The 22,417-nt window shown below is 44.9% G+C and overlaps 1 protein-coding gene across 3 annotated transcripts in view; it reads right to left on the minus strand.

The window, feature by feature from the left end:
- Positions 1-22,417, minus strand: part of INCENP (inner centromere protein) — a 289,237-nt gene that overhangs the window by 234,634 nt on the left and 32,186 nt on the right. For all 3 annotated transcript variants that reach the window (XM_078681293.1, XM_078681291.1, XM_078681294.1), the window contains exons 2-4: positions 7,243-7,387; positions 6,931-7,038; positions 199-1,061 (exon numbers count right to left, since the gene is read on the minus strand). In XM_078681293.1, the coding sequence (XP_078537419.1) occupies positions 199-1,061; positions 6,931-7,038; positions 7,243-7,379 (1,108 nt within the window). In that variant the 5' untranslated portion in view covers positions 7,380-7,387. The remainder of the gene's footprint in view (positions 1-198; positions 1,062-6,930; positions 7,039-7,242; positions 7,388-22,417) is intronic.

The following is a 22,417-nucleotide window of genomic DNA, read 5'->3' on the forward strand; positions in this document are numbered from 1 at the left end:
CCACCCCACCCCCGGCCGCCCAAAACCCAAAAATGCAAAATCTTATACTCCAATTCAAGAGATAAATGCTTGTTGACAAGATACAAAGGCCTTTTAAGAAAATATGGAAACACGCCATGAATGAGAAAGCAGAAGGGAAAAACATCTAGGAATGCTGTATAATCGTAACTTTATTTACACGATTGAGAAGAGACTTACAGCTGGATGCAGAGGATTCCCAGGCTTTCTTGGAAATGGACCTACGGATTGACTTGCGCATAGCCTCACGAGTCATGCTCTCCCTCTTGCTGGCTAGGGAGTACTTATTCATCAAGGAGTGACTTCTTGAATGCCTGCCCACCAAACTACGACGCACAGACCTGCGGTCCGACTTGGAACCAGTAGGAGTTGATTTGCTAATAGAGATGCGTGAAACTTCAGTAGCAGGCACTCTGGTTCCCTCCTCACTATCAGCAGACAGGTTTATCGGATGTACGTCCATTTCTTCCAACTCATGAGACTGAGCCGAGATTTCCATACATGGAGCAGCATTCTCCTCCAGATTTGCAGAAGAGTCCATGTGCACAATATCCTCATTCATCCCAGCTTCTTTTGGAGTGGACGCTGCAATCTTTACCTTAGTTGCACTGCGGCATTTGCCTTCTGGAGTCTTAGGGGCTTCCGAAAAAGCAGAAGGTTGTACATTTGTTGAAGAAAGGTTTTCTTTAGAGTTAAATCTGACCGCCTCTTTAATCGTGGTCATCGTTTCAACTGCATCTTCTGCACTTTTCCGGTCTTTAGTGCTGATCTTGACACATGGCAGGCTCCCACAGAAGGGCTGCATGACAAGCTGTTCAGATACTTTCTGAGAGTCACTATCTGGATTGGAACAAACAACCTTTTGAGCCTGTGCCCCACCATCTGAATTGGTACAAACAGCCCTTTGGGCCTGTGCCCTTGTCTGGCGTGTAACTCTCTGTGGCTCTGGTGCCGATGTCTCTTCTTCCACTGCCTCCGTGTTTTGAAGCTTCATTGAGAGTCGCCTGATTGAGGAGCGCCAGTTATTACTTCGCCTAGACAACCTAATACAGAAATATAAAAACAATTTTTAAAGGGGTTTACAATTTTTTTTTATTACAAAATAAACACCATGCTACAAACGTGAGTGCAAACACACGCCTTTGCTCCTGAAGTCCACAAACGTTTAAGAACTAGAGATCACTGCATCATTCTGACTTTCTGGTTGTCCAATTACATGAAACATACCCATGCTCAGAAGGCAACTAGAGATGTAGAGACTAGAGTACTTGCTGTAGTTAGACATTCCAATTTGTAATTTATCACCCTCCCCTTTTCTGTAACTGACGGGTCGGTAGCCTGGTGCTTTCAGGTTGTCAGTCAATATTCACTGTAATATGCTAGAATTCCCACAATATTCCTAGTAAGCAGCTGCACAAACCTACTGATCATAAAAGGTAATGGGTCATGCCTTGGACCATGTATAGAGTTAAATTCATTTGTATGTAGAATAATATTTTGATTGGTCAAGGTTGTCCTCTTTCCCTAGTTTCCATGGCCAGACAAACAATTTCCACATTCTCCTCTTTGTACATCCAACCAGGTTATTTATAACAAAGGATTCAAAACCAGCTTTCCCTCAAAGACACTTCGGTTCAAATCCCTCTTTGAGGACCCAATTAAGCTTTCAGTCAACTGTTGCACGAGCTGTTCTGTTCCAACTATGAAGGCTTGCTTTTTAAACTTTTGTTGATTTTTCAATTAAAGACAAAACATTACTCATATCTACAGATTTTTAAGTATGAATGTTGGAAAGTGGGTTATTGGTAGGGGCAAATGTAGGTCTGCCACTGGCAATAAGGCCACTAACACAGGATAGGACTCAGCATAGGTCTTAGAAATTATTCCTATGCTCAACCCTTGGTAACGTGGCTGCGAGCAGACAGGCTTAACTTCATAGACCGGTATGTAAAGCATTTAAAAACACAATTTCAGTAAATAATTAAGACAACACAAAATAAAAATCCCACACCAATTTATAAAAATAGGTAATATTTGTACCTTTTAAATTACACCAAAACGAAAAAGATCCACTGTAGGGAACTAGAGAGATGAATTTTAGTCATTTAGTTTTCTCTCTCAGGGACACACCTTTATAAACTGTTCAGAAGAATTCTCACCACTGTGGTGGGCCGCCTTCTTCAGCAAGCGGGGTCCAGTTAGAACACCTTCCTGGAGTTCTGCTTGCGGGTCCCAAAGTATCCAACACCCAATCCAAGGTTCTGGAATCTCCAAGAGGGTCCTTCAATTTGTGAAACTTCAATTCCGCAATCCACTTGAACAACACCCTTACAAATCCACTGGTACTCCAGGCTTTGAATTATTTGTGGGGCTGTCCAGGTGAGCTCTGTTAACCTGTAGCTTGCAGGTAGTTCCATTCTTGACACCTCTGGCAGCAAGGTAATCCACAAGGCTGTAGTTTCAGATGGTGCAGTCTTCATAGGTCAGGCCTTAGAGTTCCTTGCACAGCAAAATCTTTTCAGCAGGGCACTTCTTGCTTCATTCAGTTTCAAGCAGCAGATCTGGAGGGCTCTGCCCCTCTCAGATACTTATTCAAAATTCTCTGGGTCAAGCACCAGGTCACTTCTGAATAATGAAAGCAGGACAACTCCTCAGTTATGACCACATCCGGTAGAGTGTGGCATCATTCTTCCAAATCTATAATGGCTGATTTTCCAGCAAGGAGGTAAGAGCTGGCTAAACACACCCCCTGGGATGGCTTATTTCCATGGAATCCCCCCCTACCATCGTCACATACCTTCCTTAAGCTTAGACATGGGTCAAGAGTGTCAGAGTGAAACTGAAACCCAGGCCACCCCTCTGCCTTTGAAGAGCATAGTTTACGACGCAACCTCCTGGCCTGGCATTCCTATAGACCAGCACACTGTCCTCCCAGCAGCCTGGCTAATCCACATAACTGACCAATCAGGGCAGACCACTGAAAGGCTGAATTTGGACTTACAAACAAGGAAGTCTCATAACTTCTTGAGTGTACACTTTAGGAGAAATTCAACAATATAATATTGTTGGATTTACTACTACCATTCTTGGAAGTCTTTGAATGGTCCGGCTAGTCCTCTCCTATCAATATGTTCGAGGCAGATGAGCTGCAGATACTACACTTTTGCATTAGATCGCCACCTGGTGTTGGGCTCGGATGATAGCACGTTGTTGTCGTCTGGGAAGAAATCTTTTGTAGTCACGAGATAAGGGACGCCTCCCTTGGACGATAGTGCGCATGAGCATCGACTAACCTTCGATTGTTTTTTTACGCCACTGGGTTCGGATTAACTTTTTCCGCTCCGAAATCGAAATCTACTTTTCAAGTATTTTGAAGCGCAAAAAAAAAAAAATCATCAAAACTTTACTTAACTAACTTCGATATCGACTGACATCGTTTCGACTCCATCAGCTCGATTCCAGTCGTTGACGCGGGCCGTTGGGCCTATCCACGCCGTGAGGCCTACACCTCATGGAAAGGACGCCATTTAAGAAATGCCCGAGTGTGGAGCAAAGTTTCCACACCGTGAACACCACGAGGTCTGCAACCTGTGCTTATCGCCAGAACACGAGGAATCCAGCTGTATAGCCTGCGCATCCTTTCGATCCAAGAAAACCATCCGAGATCGTAGGGCCCGTCGACGCGACATGCACAGATCAGCTCCCGAACCGGTAGACATCTTCGACAAGGAGGTTCCAGTCGTTCCCGAAGAAGATTCCTATGATCTCCAAATCATATCAGAGGCAGACGACTCCGATGACTCCATACCATCGGGTCAGCGGGTGAGTACTACTGCTCCTGCACCACATTCAGCACCCGGATCGAAGGCAAAGGTCAACACTCTGCGTCCGGGGCCCAGTCGCGACCGAAAAACCACTTCAAAAGCCCTGCAGAAAGCAGTTAAGCCTTCCGTTAGCTCTTTACCGAGCAAGCTGCACGTGCCGATCCCACCAGCTCCCTCGGCACCGAAACCAAAAGTAGTCTCGGCTCCAAAGACAGTCGACATCAAAAGACAAAAGGTGCGAAGCCAGCGTCCGGCGCCTCGAAGCCGACGAGACCAGCTTCCACTCCGAAGACATATGTCTTAGGTACCGAAACCGACATGGCCTGATTCCGATGCGCCCAAGCCTCGAAACAGCCTATGACACCGAAAACACCACCTTCGTTGCCGAAAACGATGCCAAAGGACAATGTAACACCTCCTAAGGCTAAAGACAAGCAGCAACCTCGTCCGGAACCAGAAGAGGGGGGGGGGGGGGGGGAAATCGGCACTGACAAAGGTTCCACAAGGAGAAGAACTTTTCCAACCAGATCCTCTGCAAAAGAAGATCTACATTGACCCAAACACAGGTGCTGTATCCACAATACCACACAAGAAGAGGAAGGCAGATACAACACCCGCACCTGTAGTACCTGCCAAGAAGAAGGCCTCTGCCACATCTCCTATGCACCCTTCTCCTATACTTTCTTCTCCTTCATCCCCTGTTCCTCTTAACATTTCACCACAGATTTCTCCTACACATTCTCCTACTCCGGCTTCACACTCAACTCAAAACGAAGAGGAGTATAGCCTAGGGAAAGGGATAGAACCAGACGAGCCTTTCCCATACCCCCTTTAGATGATCCAGATTGGGAGTACCCAAACACACGGAATGTACCTGATATTCCTGACCCACAATCATACCCATCAAAACCTTCTCCCCCAGAAGATAACATTGGTTTTAGGCACCTATTGAACAGAGCTGCCATTAACCATGGGGTCACTATGCACTCTGATGAGGCAGAGGAGGATTTTCTATTAGACACATTTGAACAATCGCAAAGGTCTGTTCAAATTCTTCCTATGATTAAAGGGGTTATCAAACATGCTCCAGCGGTATTTAAAGACCCTGTACGTACTAGGATCCTAAACCCTAGAATTGAGAAAAAAATATAGGTCTGCACCTGCTGATCCAGCCTACATTAAAGGACAACTACCATTAGATTCACTAGTTGTATCAAATGCTAGGAAAAGGGCAAACTCACAAACGTCAGGTGAAGCACCCCCTTCTGACAAAGAATCTAAAGTCATAGATGCCGCAGGTAAAAGAATAGCTGCGCAAGCTACGAACATGGCGTATAGCTAACACATAAGCCTCCTTTCATATGACAGGGCTCATTATGATTAGTTAGAGAAACTATTAGAACATCTACCTGACCAGTATAATAAGCAGGCAAACTACCTTATACAAGAAGGCAAGCTAATTTTCAATGCCTCAATCAAGTGTGCACTTGATGTGGCAGACAGTGCGTCTAGAGTACCGTTGGCTCTGCCAACTTTGTCCTATCCTCATTCCCCCTTTGCCCTGAGCAAGTGACCAGGAGCCCAGCTCCCACAGCCGCGTGGCCTGCTAGCCAGCAGCCACCAACCGGAGGCCCCCCGTCCCCCATTGGATAACATTGGGCCCAACTACCTCTGCACTCGGCCGCCCCTGTGCTGCTGAGGGTGAACCAACTGTACCTACCTGACCCTGGAGGACCCCTGACTCTATGCCCAGAACCACAACTTCACCATTCGAGTACTCACCAGGAAACCGGTAACTCACTTACCTGCCATTGAATAACAGACTGGTTTGACTTGAAAAATCTTCTAAGGGTCTACTTTTGAAAACTTGAAATATTCATATAAAATCATCCGAATTCCAAAATACTCACCTGTGATCAGGAGAGGAGCCAGTACTGTACCTTGTAGCCCAGTGCTGAACCGTAAAAGTAATCCCTAGCGGGTTTACTAATAACTTGTATTTTCTCCTTAGGAATCCATTATCTAATTTTCTATGAAATTTCTTCTAAGTGTCTACATTTGAAAACAAGAAATATTCTTTAAAAATCATACGAAACACCGAAACGTAATTACTTACCTGTTTTAAGTTGAGACCCCGGTGCTGGCCCCAGGAGCCCAGTACTGGGTTACAAAAGTAACGAGATCGTACTTTACCTGCAAACTGAATTTTCACCCATTGGATAACATTGCCAGATTTCTGTTGAAAAGTTTCAAAGTGTGAACTTTTAAAATACCTTTTGATTCCTGAAAAATCACTGCAATACCTAAAACGTTTTTGCTCAACTCTTTCCAGCTTAGACCCCCGGACTGAATCGAAGAGCCAGTCCTGGAATTACCAAAGTAATCTACAACGTAATCAATTGTGTTTATACAGGAAAACCCATTGTGCTCAATGCTAAATTGTGTGTAGAATTGTGTTGCCTACGGCAACCCCTGTACCTATTGTGTTTACCAAGTTTGTCTTTCTGCAAAGTACTCACCTGAGACCTCTCAAATTGAGAACATTTTGATGCCTGTTGGTTCTATAAATAAAACAACTATATCTTTGAAATAAAAACAATTGGCCTGGAGTTCAGTCTGAGTGTGTGAAACCTTTTGCTGACTGAGTGTGTACAAAAAATGTGTTACCCTGTCCGCTGGTACTGCCTTACTGCTCGACCAAGCTACAACTTTGGGGAGTAAGGTCACACCTGGCTTTAACATCTGTTATACCTCTGGGGTGTGTGGACTCTATACACACTGTACCATATTCTGCTCCAGTATATATAGAGCCACTTTCTTAATCACCCCCCCTCATAAAAAAAAATAAAAATCTGCAAATGAGGAACAAGAACTCTTAATAACACTTATAACTTCAACAACCATGCATAGTTTTCAGGTGGCCATGGTGCAGGCAACATGCAGGAAAGGGCAAATCCACTGTAGGTTAGCGATACATTGTGCATTGCTGGTAGATACTGGAGGAAGGATCAGCTACTCATTTCAAGCTGAAGACCAACACCATTCCCCACCAACCAGTCCCAGCAAGGTAGAGAAAAACTCATCTAACCTCCGCCTAGTGGAGTCCTCTTCTGGAATCCCGGACGGCCTTGCTTTCTTCCGCCTTCTCTTCTGAGAAGGAGTTTTTGGCATCAGCTCTGGTTCAGCATTGAAGTCACTGTGTAGAGAGAAAAAAAAGCAAAGGGTCATCTCAAAAAGGAGGCCAGTGAAAAAATGCAGCAGCAATAGTTCACTTCTTTAACAAGTTAAAGTTGAAGATCCATCAACAGGGGTAAGGGGGATTATCACCCACCCAAAACCAATATGCTATATAGGAATACCAGAATATCGAGAGCTAAAGAGGAAAATTTGAGGGACTCACCTGCTGAACATTCGACGAGCTTCTTCCTCGATCTCTCTCAGCCATACCATATGCTTGTTTTCTATATTCAGAGAAAACTCTTCGTATTTGCGTTCAAAAACTTCTAGCATTTGGGCAGCACCCATCATGTCAGCCATGATTCAACCTGAAACCAATAAAGCAGAGGGATTAGATTGGGCATCCAGCAAAAACAGTCAGTTCACCTGGTAGCACTCTGAAAGCTGCAGTGTTGTTTATGGCATTGATCCCCACTTTTAAATAGAGCACTGAACGCACCAGAATGAGTGCACCATACTGCTGATTGGAAGTGAAGCAAGAACATAAGATGGGAAGATGCGATGGGAAGGCAAGACGGGAAAAGTGGACTGACAACGGAGTTTCAAAGAAAAGAAGTTGTGGCACTGGCAAAAACTAAGTGGACCAAAAATCTATTATAGAAAGAGGACTCCAAGCATTTCTAGCTCGGAGGTAAAAGTCTACTGTTATCCCACCATTTCCTTAAAATATTAAGCTGTAGTGGTCCAAGGGGATCTACAGTAGCGTTTTCCAAACTGGGGGAGACAAGCTGATTGCTGGTGGGTTGTGGAAAGTCTGAGGAATAAATAAAGATGCCTTTAAATTGTGAGTTTCTTGTCAAATTAAACTACAGAAGTCAAATGTCAGGATAGGTTTCCTGAAAATTGCCTCTTATTCTTTTAACAAGGGTTTATTTTTCTTTCTCAGACTGCAAAGTGAGAGGAATTTATAAAGAGATGTATGTGAATAGTGCAGAGTATAGGGTGTGTGGAAGAGAAGGAATTGATTTCTTTTCTGCAGGACAACACAAAATGTTAAAATACCTGTAAAAGAACAGTATGCACTCAGCAAGCAAAAATAAAGCACATGGTCTCCCACTAGGTGGTTATACAGTGCACAGAACCCAGGGGTTCCCCAAAAGTGTACAGGGCTCAGTGTAAAACCCAAAGTGCGAAAATTGGTGGTGTTGTGGGCGCGCAGCCTTAGGCTCAACACAGGATTGTAAGGCATTTATTGCACAACACTGATCAACAATGGACACGACACAAGAAGTTGATACAGACCAATTTTTGAAAAATAAGCCTGGTTTATATTTTGAGACCAAGATCTTATTAATAAGTTAAGTACGTTGTTAAAAAAACATTTTTTATTTTGAAAAATTCACTTAGAAACTTTTCAGCAGAGTTTAATGTGATCTTATAGGGATAACAATATCGTGGTTAAACAGGTAAGTAATGCACTTACTATTCCAGTCTTCAGAACCAACAGTCAGCACGGGGCAAGGGTCAGTGTTTATCAAAACTGCAGCACAGGGGCAGCTGGGTGCAGAGATCAATGTTTTTCAATGGAGGCTGCGGGTGCCTAAAGCCACATATGTTGCAGGTAGGTAAATAGTTTGCAGGGGGACAAGCTTTGGGAGTTAGCACCAGAATGGCAGGCATGTCAATGCTTTTCAATGGTTATTCTTCTTTTGGAAAACAGGCTACAGGCGTTGCACCAGAGGTTGCAGGAGGGAAACCAATGACAGCTGAGGTAAGTAGAGGTGCAAGGGGCCATAGGGGTACCATCGGTTCAGCTCACCAAGGCCCTGGGGTTTTGGGTGCAGGGGTGCCTTGAGAATCTTCCTACTGAAGCAGGTCATGGTGAGCCACTGGATTCGACTGCAGGCACCCCTGTGGAGATCAGGAAAGGCCAACCAATGCTGGACACAAGCTCTGGATCGCTGGGGAGACTTCCCTGCACACTTAAGCCATTTAGACACAGGCCGTGAGAGTCTGGTGCAGAATGGGCAGGCATTGCGATTCCAGCTGTATCCGGAGCCTTTAGTGTCAGTTTCTTCTGCAAAGGTTTGCTGTCCATGGGAGATTGGAGTCTTTTCCAAAGGAATCAGTCCTCCCAGGGGTTTCAGAGGTCGCTGACTGCAAGACAGGTCGCAAGTTCGTGGAAGCTGGTGAAAGGCTGGTAGGTAGGGCTGGGGCCAAGGGAGTACTCGTCTTCGGTCTTCTCTGCAGGGATGTCTTCTTGCTTCTATCGTTTTTGGCCACTATAGGTGTGGCAGGGTATACTCAGACATGAGTCCCTTTCTCACTGCTCCATCAGGATTCAAGCAAGCCGGGCCGAAGAGGCTGAAATGCCAGAAACCGGTCCCCGGTAGCTTGTCTCCTTTCTGGTGAAGAATTGGCTTGGTAGTTTGGTCTGCCCTGTTCCCATGATGTACTGGGCCAGGGACAGACTAATTTGCATATAGCCAGGTTCTGAGCTGGGATGGGGCAGTGAGATAAATAACGGTGATGGATCAAGCCCTGATCTTTGGACTGGGTAAGAGTGGTCTGCTTAATTCAGACACTCTGTTCATCACCACCCCCTTTTCTGTATCGTTCTTGCTTCTTAGGACAGCACAGATCTTGTTTCTAGGCCTGGGATGTTGAAATTGGCAATGTATATACACATAAGCGGCGTTCATTTGTGTTCACTGTACCTCTTGTCGTAAGCAGAATGGACATTGCAAAACACTGACTGTGTTATCCCGCCAGCATAGACCCATACACACATATATACAGCAGTCATTTTAGGTACCATGGTCTCTCTGTTTGCGATCGATCATCAGCCCCTTCCCTGACCCTGCAAGCTTTCCCCATGCACCCTGACCGCCCCCGCTCTCACATGCACAAGTCATGAGCCCTCCCCTCCCGCATGACTGTCTCTGAGAATCACACCCCGCGCCTGACCAACACCTCCTTTCCTTCCATGAATACCCCTCCTTTGATGACCCCGACCTCTAATCCTGAATGTCTGCACGGACCGCTGGTCATCCCTTAGCCCGAGGATACAGTTTATTGCCCACTACTGTATGCACTCGCCTCTCTTGAAAGGAGCCACTATTGATCATGACCACCCCACCCACTGAGATTCGATCAGGCACACACATTCCAATGGAATCAGCAGAACACTCAGCTGCGTGACAGCCCCCTCCTATTGTATGAAGGATAAGGGCCCCTACTGTAGCCACGTGTTGGAATATCTTCATACTTCACAATGTCATGATTGTAATAAAGGATGCCTGTGTGCCATAAACCTGTGTATAAAAGACGAAGCCTCAGAGAAACTTGTTAGAGCACCTCCCGAAGACACTATGCGAGTGTCCCAAATGACTGGCTCTCCTCATGAGAAATAAAACTCTTTCCTGGTCTTCCTGCTTCCAGTGCCCGTCTCTTTATTTTGTAATCATTCAAGATGGGAACTAAGAGGCGTCTTGCGCCAGCAGCCTGGGCATCAGGAGCGTTATGGGCGGACTTTTCCACAGGGAGGGCCACCAAAATACCAGATTTAGGAGCATTATAGGAGAGTAGCAGGTAGGGCCAAAGGGCACCATACCTGGGGTGACTACACCCTCTATTATGCCACTTTGCAGTGTAAGGATGCATAGAACTATCCCTGATTGGAGGGGTCCCCCATTTTCAAGATGGCAGGGACTGAAAGATGAGCCTCACCTTCCCCACCTTAGGGGTGGAGATGGCAGGCACCTATTCTAAGTTTTCCCTCTGGTTTTACTGCCCAAAGTAAGGGTGCAAACCGTGGGCGGCAATCTGCTCCTAGCACAGGTTAGGGGGGAATTACAAAGGCAGCATGCCTTTGAAGCTTCGAGCACTGGCACATCCAGGAGAAGGTGGTGAGACACCTATGCCCAGGATGTGCATGGTTTCTGGTCCTAGAAAGCCGGGGCTCTCTACCCAGGGTCCAGAAACATGCCTGGTGGTGGCTGGCTGCCTACAGTTGGTCAGAGACCACACCAGGGTTGTTAGGTTTTTACAGACACAGGAAGGAATTTGCTACGATGACTGTCAAAAACGGTTTCAACGTCCTGCTAAAAAGCAACATTTCTTTACATCTTATATGGAGGAGTTTAGGTGCCATGTGTTTATGCCAAGTCATTGCAATGTTCTGTTAACTTGACCAAATTAACTCCTCATGAAAGTACTTTTATTATTGAATATCCTTAAGCTCAAATTTAAAACTGAGCTATTTGCTTATCTGGATGCCTCCTGCATTAAGGGTTTTCTGGATTAAAGCAACAAGATTACCACCACCGCTAGTCAAAGAGGTCTGAAACCTAGGACTGTATTGATTCCAAACCAGCCTACAAAAGGGGAGTGACAAAAGTGGACACATGCTGCAAACAAATACTGAAATAAGAGAATCCTTGGGGGTTTCACACCAGGCTCTGCCCAAAAGAAGCATTGTGTTGCTAACAGTGCTTTGTTTTAAGCTGACAAAAATGAGCGACACAAAGCCGCTTTGTGATGGCCCATCACCAAAATGTTTTGTCATTTATATTTTAGCTGGGAGGGGGTGTCAAAATGGAAGGGACTCCAAATATTCAAACCCTTACCCCCACTTCTAATAGTCACACTGCGGATACTTGTGCATGGTAGTAAGGCCTGCCTGGCCAGAATAGTATATTTGGCAATCATGTATTTGATTGCATTTATAAAACGGTAACAAAACATAACTGCAATATTTAAATATGCATAGACCTACTTAAACATTATCAATGTAATAAAATATTTCGAAAAATTCTGTGTGGTGGGCCTGATCATTTTTTCTCCCCCGGGGGGGGGGGGGTGGCATTAAAAAGTTTGAAGACCACTGATCTAGACTGTGGGTGTGTGTGTGTGTTTCACAAATGTCTGCTTTTGTTTGGTAAGTATGCGTAACTAGTCACTCCTTTTGGCGTTTCGGACCCTCCCAGAAGACTGTCCCAGTTACATGTGGCCTCACGTTTTTTTTCATTTAGGTTCCTTTATGCACGGTATTTGTTTTTGTTTGCCTCAGCTCGTGTGTCAATACAGTCCACGACATTTGCAAACTTTGAGTTTGCTTTGTTCAGTTCAGCCGGTAAGAGCAGTCCTCAAACACTTGTGTTTTTACTGGCTCCTAGGCTCTGAGCACCGTTTTAGTTAAAGGTCTTATAAAGCATGTTCTTAGAGATCGGCTGTTTTCCGAAGGTGCCTAATTTATTCAAAGTTGCTTTTCTTCGATGAACACTAGCATTAGCATGTAGCAAAGGGGTGCGGGTGCCCATCGACTGACACTACAGTGGACAAATTAAATAAATGCTCGGCTGTAGTAAGCTGTTCCACATACACGAGACAGGCTGGTAAGTACATGGGAGCCTGGTTGGGTGCACGCTGTGGCCTCACAGGAAGCCGTTCTGACTCGTCTTTTCCATTAACCTCCACTCCTTTGAAGCACAAGTGAGCTGCAAACATTACTGAACTACGCCGGTTTTGCATTGTATTCCGATATAGAGTAGCTACGTTTGGTATGCAGAGCAAAGAACGCCCGGTCATATTAATACATTTCACAAACAGATTTGTCTGAAGTCTAGGTGCATGCATGTCCGGTGTTTATAATACAGCTGCCCACTCGCTCTGTCTCCAATAGCCTCTCCCCCCCCTCCCTCCCACACGATCCCAATCCAGCCAGATGGTCCTCACATCTCAACACTCCATTGCTAGGTTTCTGTAAACTGGGTACCAATTACACTGCTTTGTTACGGCTAATACGGTTTGAACACATTTTCACAGTTCTGGTATTTATCCTTCTGCAGTTGAGGTACAATTCTTTAAAGCAACTCAGAATCTCATATTGCCTTTCAAGACAATTGTTTCCTTAATGCTCCCGACTAGCTTCAAGGATTTTTTAAAGTATAGCTATTTCGACCCATCTCCTCTTACCAAATACGCAGACCTGTACCCGGCAGCATCGATCCATCCCTTCTCTGTTACACTACTTATGCGTCCTACTCCCACCCACTCCACTGAGAAGTGTTCTATACCTCATTAACATGACGCCTAAGCCATATTAAGTGAGGTTGCCAACTCATGATTGAGTGTCAACTGAGCAGTGTTCTTTGGTCATCGCTATAGACCTGGACGGAGGTAGAGAGGAGTGCAACACGCCACTTCTGGTGACAACCACGCAACTGCAATCCACACATTACAATCCACGCAACATTACAATCCAAATAATGCCACTCAACACCACATAAATCGCCGCAACATACACTATTCAATACCACACCAATACACCCCACATAAATCCACTCTATACCACATAATGAAAATAAACACTCCATACCATGGCACATAATTCTACTCACCACACTATTTCATGCCACATTATTCAACTCCACAAAGAAATTCCACACCACAGAAATTCCACACCAAGCCACATTGCACTGCGCGAATACACACCACATACCCAATTTACAACAACTCATACTGTAAAATTCAGCAGCACGACAATTAAACTCCACTACATATCACTTCACAAAATATAACAATTACACTCCATATAATTCCAGACCACTAAAATACACATAAGTACTATACACACACAATAGAACTACACACCATGCCACATAGTTCCACTATACAAACCCACTCCACAATTAAACGCCAGACAATGCCACACCAAACAACTGCAACCCACATAATTCCTCTACACAGCACATACATTCACTCCATAACATAGTAAAATATAATTTACGATGCAGATAGCTCTAACTTTTTAAAAAAAACGTTTACACTAACAGATCTGGAACATAGCAAGTACCTTTTTGTTGTTGGTCATCAAAAAGGCAAAGCTAGTCAGTCAATTACCCGCCACACAATTTAATTCCACATATTTCCAATCCACACCATATAATTAAACACCAAACCACAATATAACACAATTAAAAACCACGCCACATACATCCAATCCACACAATTCCACACAGTGCCACAAAATTCAACCGCACACCAACTCCACTACATACCACTCTACAACACAAAATAGCATTCCATAGAATTACACTTCATAAACAATGACACTCCACATAAATACAGCCAACTTAATCACATAATTACTACCCAGTTCCACAGAACAAATCCACTCCATACAATTACACAACTAACCAATCCAATTCACATAATTCAACTACACACCGCATGCATACACTCCATACTACATGTGTCGAAAAAATTGCCAGCTACAATGCCAAAGGCTCCAACTCAAATGCGAGACCGATAGCATTGCCAATGCTTGTTTTTATTGTGCACCGCAATACTGCAACACAAACAGAAATATACTTAACACACAGAACACTTGTTTCTCCTGTACAGAAAGTTAAACCGTCACCAGCATTTGCTATGAGAATCTCCCCCCCAAAAAAAATACACACGCATACACATTCAAAACTTACTCAGACTATGCATGGGTTATCAAAATCTCAGCACAATTTTAAGATATGTAACCGTGCACATCTTTGATTTTTAGAAACTAGTTTAAAGGTGGTTAGGGCATCACCCAAATGATTTATCGAATTCATTGCTTTCCTTTAGCATATTGTGGAAAAGTAAATTTTGCTATGTTCTGTGTCCCTACGTGTCATCCATCATATGTTATCTGTGCATGATTAATATGCATATGTTATTCCCCATGTTCGATTAAAGACGCAATTATAGTTGTGTCCACTTTTAGTATGTCAGTTTCCAGTTCTCGTGAATACTACGAATATCAGGCCTATGTAAAGCTACGTTGCCACGTTTCTCAGTGTGCACGTTATTCCATTGTAAAATCTCCGTTTCTAGGCCTCAAAAGGGCCTGGACACCAGATTCAGCTCCTGTCCCCTGAAGCCTCGCTGAGGAGCGATACAGCCCCCGCCTGTATCCTCGACCCTTCACTTACTTCCTGCCTCGCAGTGCCCGGTTCAGCCTGGCTCTGCCTCTGAGTCTGCCAAGAGTATGTTATGATTCGAGTTATCAGTACAGCCCTCCTTCTCTGCATTCCTAAGCTACTGAATCGCATCAATAGTTACCGTCATAGTCTAGCTTTTACGTCTCCATGTAAGAGAAATACTGCATTTAATGGTCATTTAATATTCTTCATCACGCACTACATGTAGAATAATGCATGCTCCAGTCTTAGAGTCTGTTAGCTTTTCCCCTCCTGACTTCTAGTTTATATCAACATGTTCCCTAAACATCAGATACTGCTTAGGTACATGTCGCCCTGACTCTCCAGACTTCAGTCTCTGCTCCTAGCACAGAGTTCATAGCCCCCAGCTTCTCCTAGTAACACGTCATTGCCAGTTTGCGCGCACCATCAGGTTAGAGGTCCCGGCTCCTTAGGTAGCCCCCTGCATGGTTTCCACCCCATTCATGACATATTCTGTTACGTTTGCATCACATGTCTATGTGTACGCCCTGTTACACCTCTTTTCACCCTTATCTTTCGCGACTGCTACGCGTCACGCCTATTGCTCCACCCACTGCCACGCCTATTGCGATGTAATGCTATGTGTTTGCGTTATGTATATATGCTCATGTACTGTTATTAAAAAGTTATCCTTCCTTCCTTCCGCCGATTCCGATCCTGACCCCGGCAGCGCTGCCAGGGCTTGCCATCCTATTCCTGTGCAGGTTGTCCTGTCCCTGTCTTTATGCTGTATTAAACCTGCAAAACTCCTACTACCTCGAATCTTGACTCTTATTTATTGAGCTATCTGTTATTCATTCATGCATTCAAAAAGAGAGGTATTATTTATTTACCACATAATGGCGCCCGAATAGGGACTTGCCCTTTCCCCACGCGTCGGTGAAGCCACGCCGACCCCCTGACCCTCTGCAGTCGTGACGGAACTCTTCTGCGCACCGGCAGATATTTCTGCTTCAAGTATCCCTCAGGCCCACGGAGGAGACGGAGGAGGCGGTCCAGCATCCAGACGAGACGGTGGAGGAACGCGGCGAGTCCCGACCAGAGCCCAAGCCGAGAGTCCAAGGTCCGAGGTATCCGGAGGCCCACCCGTAACAGAAGTCCGAAGTTCGTCCGTCCGACGTCCAAGCAGTCCCGTCCAGTCTGAGGCCTTCCGTTCTTGCTGCCCGGTGAGTACCATTACTGGGGTAGTATCTAGACAGGGTCAATTTAATTGACTCTGGTCCGTGGGTTGGTGGTACACAAGCCCACAAACGAAGTGTCCACTCCGGTGGATACGGGTCCTGACGTGTCTCTGTATGAGACCGGTAAGTTTCGTACTGTTTCAGCAGTGCATCTAGTTTCTGTTCTAGTCAGTTCTGTTCGAGAAAATTCATGTATTCTGTTTTCCGTATTCCAGGTAGTATTCTGTTCGAACTGTTATTCTGAATGTTCTTCATGTATCTTGATGTCGTGGAATGAGTGTGAAGTAGTTATCGTGTTTATTGTGTATCGTATTGTGTCCAGATTATAGTTCAGTCATGCCGCTCTTTTCAAAACTGCGTCAGTTGAGAACTAGAAAAGGTCTGCTAGAAGCAGCAGTTCCTGTCCCGCCTAGGGACAGTCCAGGTCATTTTATGTATCAGAAGCATGGCATAAGCGCCATATTGTATCTAGATTTATGGGTCGAGTATACCAAACAGTTAGAGGAAAAGTATAGATGGCCTGTGTCAGGCACATGGGATGCCGAGTGCATCATGAGAGTAGAAGAAGCATTATGGAAAAAGAAAGCCAGACAGTCACAGAAAGATGCCATCGAGTTATGGCGCAAAGAATCTCATAAAAGAACCGAAAAAGAAATCAGAAAGTCAGAATTAAGTAGAGAATCCTTGGAACGAGCCCAAGAAAGGGAATTAATCGAGATTGGTGAACGAGTTAAAACCGAACAGTCAGACAGACAGAGGCATGCTCTTATTAAGGGTATGTATCCTCTTCTTGCCGAGGGCCTGCCAAAAGCGACCCCGGAGGCATCCAGTAACTTTCCGCCACCATTAGTTCCGACCAAGCTACGTCACAAACAGACCGCAGCTGATATTTTCATTTCGTCCTATTTGGACGACACAGTCCCAGAATATGCAAATCCTGTTCGCGCTCCGCCAGTCCCTGTAAATCAGGCACTCCCCGTTTCTCCAGACACCGGGGTACCCCTTGCAGTACCTGTTACGGTCCCCCCGGTCCAGCCCGCCATACCAGTTCAGCCCGCATTTCAATTTCCTGCCACACTAGTACGAAGAGGATCAGTCGACGATTCTAGTTTAGGGGCCGCAGGAGGAGGTCCTCCTCAGACCCCGCCGCCACATAAGCGTTTAACGTCAGCCGAATTACATGCACAAGCGTCACAGCGTACGCCCAGACATCAGTCTGTAGCAGAAATAAGAAAAGCCCTTAATGAATGCGGCTATGATCCAGTCCCAGGCGAGGATAATATGGTTTTATATTCATTACGTGTAAGAAAGGTGGCCGAGTATCTAGTCACCCTACCGAATATGAAAGAAGATCTAGACAGAATATATCGTTTCATCCGTACAGGGGATGATCCAGAAAGCATTGGCGAAGTCATGTCTCAAAGGAAAGCCGAGATCCAGCTCATGATACTAAAGTTTTTGATTAATTGTTTAATAAGAGAACAAGATTACCCGTCCAAAGATCAAGCCGAAATGAGAACCCTGACAAAGTGGAGTGATAATATAGCCGAGGGTAAGCACAGGACCATCAGTGCTATGGAGAGTATGTACAAGAAAATCCGTAAAGAAATAATAAAGTTACACGAACAGCGTAAAGCAGCACAAGTAAGCGAGAAAGAAAGTAACTCTGATACTGAAGAGGTAGACGACGAGAATCCCGCCAGAATAGCGTATGTAGGAAAATCTAGATTTCCAGATCGCCATTTACGCCTAGAACACAAGTCAACTTTCCATCATCCAGCACCAGAACAAGGTTCTCTAGAACAAGTATTTCAAGCTACCGATCACATTCTGAAATCACGAATCGGTTACAGTAAGTTAAGTACTATGCATGAACAAGAACTAGCCCGATCAACAGTCCGATGGACTACTGATTCTACCACTTTTCCAGACGAAATAGTGGCACAAATGTTTCTGAAAATGCCCCCAGCCGAGCAACGACTGGCGGGTATGTATATGATTCAGCACCTCATTACATTGTATGAGGGTCAGCACTCTGATCCAGGCCCGTTACATGATATCCTGAACGAGTTACTCCAGTATAGATGGAAAGGTTTAGGTACCGATTTAATTAGTGTCATTCTAGAACAGCGTCACAAATATAGAACGTTTTTGAACCCGCATTTTGTTCATGTCTCACCCCCAGAAAGTAAACCATTTTACATGGAGAGACAGAATCCGTTACGAGAAGTCCACCCAGTTAGAGGAACGGGTGGCGAACTAGAACGAGTGTTTGTTTACACCCCGATCACAAAGATGGAACTCTTAGAGATGAAAAAATTAATCCCCTGTCATGATAAAGATCCAGCAGGGTTCCATCGAGAATTAAAAGACATGCTCCGTATGGGGGAATACACGTATCCAGATATAATTAAAATGTTAAAGGTTCTGCTGCCCGCAGGGGTGTATGAAAAGCTCAAGGAAAAAGAATGGGAGGTGGGAGAGAAAAAGATCGATTGGGCAGTTCTAGAAGCTGAAGATAAGGCACGAGTACCAGGTACCGGTCTTGGAGCGAAATGTAAAGAATTACCTGAATTATTGATTCAAGTTTTGCCCAGATTGTTAACAACGAAAAAGGAAGACTGGGATGCAATCTCAGCCTGTAAACAGAAACAAGACGAAGACATTAGTGATTTTTATTCTAGATTTGAGAAATGTTTTAGCATCAACAGTGGCCTCAAGACAAGTAGTGAGTCATACCCTCACCTTTTTGTTACTAAATTAGTCGAGAATTCAAGTCCACAAATTAAGAATCGAGTTTTGAAAGTCGAAAGTACCTGGCAAGCTAATACCCCGTCCCAGATGTTACAGATGCTCCAATATCACCAGAATAGAATCAGAGAAGAGCAAGAACACGAGAGAAAGCGTATGAAAGACACGAAAATGAAAGTACTAGTTGCACAATCTGTTCCTCAAGACAGTCAGAAGAGGGGTCCGAATCAAGCCAGTCATCCTGCAGCTCCCATTAAAGGGAACTGCAATTATTGTAAACAGCCAGGTCATTTTATAAACGAGTGTGCAGTTCTGAAACACAACATAGCTACTGGTAAGACTAAAGAAAGACCACGTCCGCCTAGACAAGAACAAGTTTCACAGACTCCTCAGCCACAGAATGCACCACAGACCGTTACAGCACCGCAGCCCATCGCTGCAACACAGCACGTTACACAGCAGATGTACCAGTATGCACAGTCTGAGTATCCAGAGTATCAGCCATATTCATGAAACAGCCTAGAGAGGGAGGTAGGCTTGCCTCTCATCGAGATACCTGTAGATCAAGAAGGTCCCTATGTTCACAGTCAAGTATTAGGGAAAGACAGAAAGTTTTTGATTGATACAGGGGCAAGTAGGACCACAATTAGCCACGCCGAAGTTCCAGGGGCTCCGCTCTCAGGCTCAAGAAATGTTTCCCTTGGATTTTCAGGAAAACCCATTGTAAATGAAATATCAAAGCCAGTTACTCTAGAAGTAGGTCCATTGTCCCGTACTACTGATCTGTTACTTACTAAGTCATGTCCAGAGAATCTATTAGGTATTAAAACACTGAAAGAGTTAGGTGCAGTTATATGCTGTTCCCCAGAGGGAATACGATTGTTCCTGCGTGACTTCAAGGGTCACTATGTATTACGAGATTTTGATCCCAGATTGTCCAATGTTCCGCAGCATCTATGGGCGCAAGGTCCAACTGATGTTGGTTATATGCAAATCACACCCCATCGTGTGACTCTCAAGCCAGGTGTAGTGTTACCACGAATCAGACAGTATAGATTGCCACTGGAGGCTGTAGCAGCCTTATCCAAAATTATTGACGAGCTCATCGCTCAAGGAGTGGTTGTAGAAACTGACTCCAATGTATGCAATTCTCCGATCATTCCAGTCATGAAACGTACTGATCCAAATGCACCCCCAGTATATCGATTAGTGATTGACCTACGAGAGCTTAATAAATGTATTATTCCCCAGTACCCAGTTGTCCCAGATATCTCTTCCCTATTGACAGCCATTGATTCAGAAGCCTCATTTTTTACAGTCATAGACCTCAAGAATGCATTTTTTAGTGTCCCCATTCATCCAGACAGCCAGTTCCTTTTCGGATTTTGTTTAAATGGAAGGAGCTATATGTTCACACGAGCTCCTCAAGGTTTCACAGAAAGTCCTAGTATTTACAGTCAAGCACTTAAGAGACAACTAGACAACATTCACATGCCAACTGACACTGCCCTGCTCCAGTATGTCGATGATCTACTGGTCACAGCCCGTTCTGAACGTGCTTGCGAGCGAGCATCCCTCACAGTTCTGTATTTCCTAGCCGAGATGGGGCACAAGGTGTCCCCTTCGAAGCTTCAATTCTGTGTCCAGCAAGTGGTATACTTAGGACACTTACTGTCCAAGAGGGGTAGGCAGTTGACACCAGACCGTATCCAGTTAATAGCGAGTCTTCCTCAGCCCAAGACCCAGAAGGAGGTACGTGCTTTTATCGGCCTCACTTCTTACTGCCGACAATGGATTCCTCAGTATGCATTTCTAGCCAAGCCACTGATACAGTTAACGACACAGGAGGCAGCCGTATCGACTGTCCTCCCTTGGACATCTGAACATACACTCAGCTTCAATGAGTTAAAGAAAGCCCTATGTCAAGCTCCAGTTCTAGCCACACCAAGCTACAGTAAGCCTTTTACACTTTGTCACAGAACGTGAAGGTACAGCATTATCTGTTCTCACACAAGATCAAGCAGGACAATACAAGCCTTGTGCTTATTTTTCGAGCACATTAGATCCTGTAGCCCAGGCTCTCCCTGCGTGCCTCAAGTCAGTTGCAGCCACAGCACTAGCTATCAGACAAAGTGATTCCATAGTATTAGGACACTCCCTGACAGTACAAGTTCCACACTCCGTGGAAGTTCTTTTAAACCGAACACAAACTCAGCACTTGACAATTGCACGTTTAACAGGTTATGAATTGACACTGTTCCAGCCACACATAGAAATCAGACGCTGCAACATCCTGAACCCTGCTACACTGTTACCATCAGTTACTTTAAGTCCGGACACACACGACTGTGTGGAAGTAGTTAATATTACGACAAAGCCAAGACAAGATCTGACAGATATTCCGTTACCAGATCCCGACCTGACACTTTATGTGGATGGTTCATGTATGAGAACAAGTACAGGAGAACTAGTCGCCGCGTATGCAGTGACTACCGACACCGAAGTTATTAAGACACACCGTATTGACACCCTGTCCGCTCAAGCAGCAGAGCTAGTTGCTCTGACACAAGCCTGCATACACGCTAAGAACAGGAAAGTTAATGTTTACACAGATTCACGCTACGCATTTGGAGTCGTACACGACTTTGGAGTGCTCTGGCAGGAGAGAGGTTTCATGACTTCTCATGGAACCAAGATTCAGCATGGTCTCCTTATTCAAGCTCTGTTAGATGCCATACATTTACCGACATCCATTGCTATCATGAAATGCAAGGCACACACGAAAGTTACTGACATTATTTCCCAGGGTAACGATCTAGCAGATCGCACAGCCAAGCTTACAGCACAGACTCCAGACATTCCAGTTAACATGACACACACTCCAGATCCGACTACATGTATGACAGTTAAGGACCCTACTCAAGATGTCATAGATATCCAGTTACATGCTACTCCCGAAGAAATCAAGAAATGGTCCGAACAAGGAGGGGTCCAGACAGATCAAGGATGGTTAACGAAAGGAAAAGCCACTTGGTTTCTCCCCGACTCTATGGTTCAAGTCATTATCAATACCGCACATAGTCCAGCACATTTAGGAGAAAAAGCTATGTTAGACAGTATCCAGAACATTTGGTTCAACAAGCATCTACGAGCTGCAGCCAAGCAGAAAGTCCGTACCTGTATGATATGTTGTCAGTTTAATCCAGGTAAAAGTGTCCCGGTGGAACAAGGTGGATTCCAACCTCCTGACCACCCTTTTGAAGTCCTCCAGATGGATTATATTCAGATGGAACGATGTCGAGGTTTCAAGTACGTCCTTGTAGTTGTATGCGCTTTGTCCAGGTGGACAGAAGCATATCCAGTCCCAGATTACACAGCCGCGACCACTGCCAAGCAGTTGGTTCGTGAGTTCTTCCCCCGTTATGGACTCCCTAGGGTCGTATATTCTGATAACGGCCAGCCA

This window comes from Lissotriton helveticus, chromosome 3_1 (genome assembly GCF_964261635.1).
Source record: "Lissotriton helveticus chromosome 3_1, aLisHel1.1, whole genome shotgun sequence".
Lineage (NCBI taxonomy): Eukaryota > Metazoa > Chordata > Amphibia > Caudata > Salamandridae > Lissotriton > Lissotriton helveticus.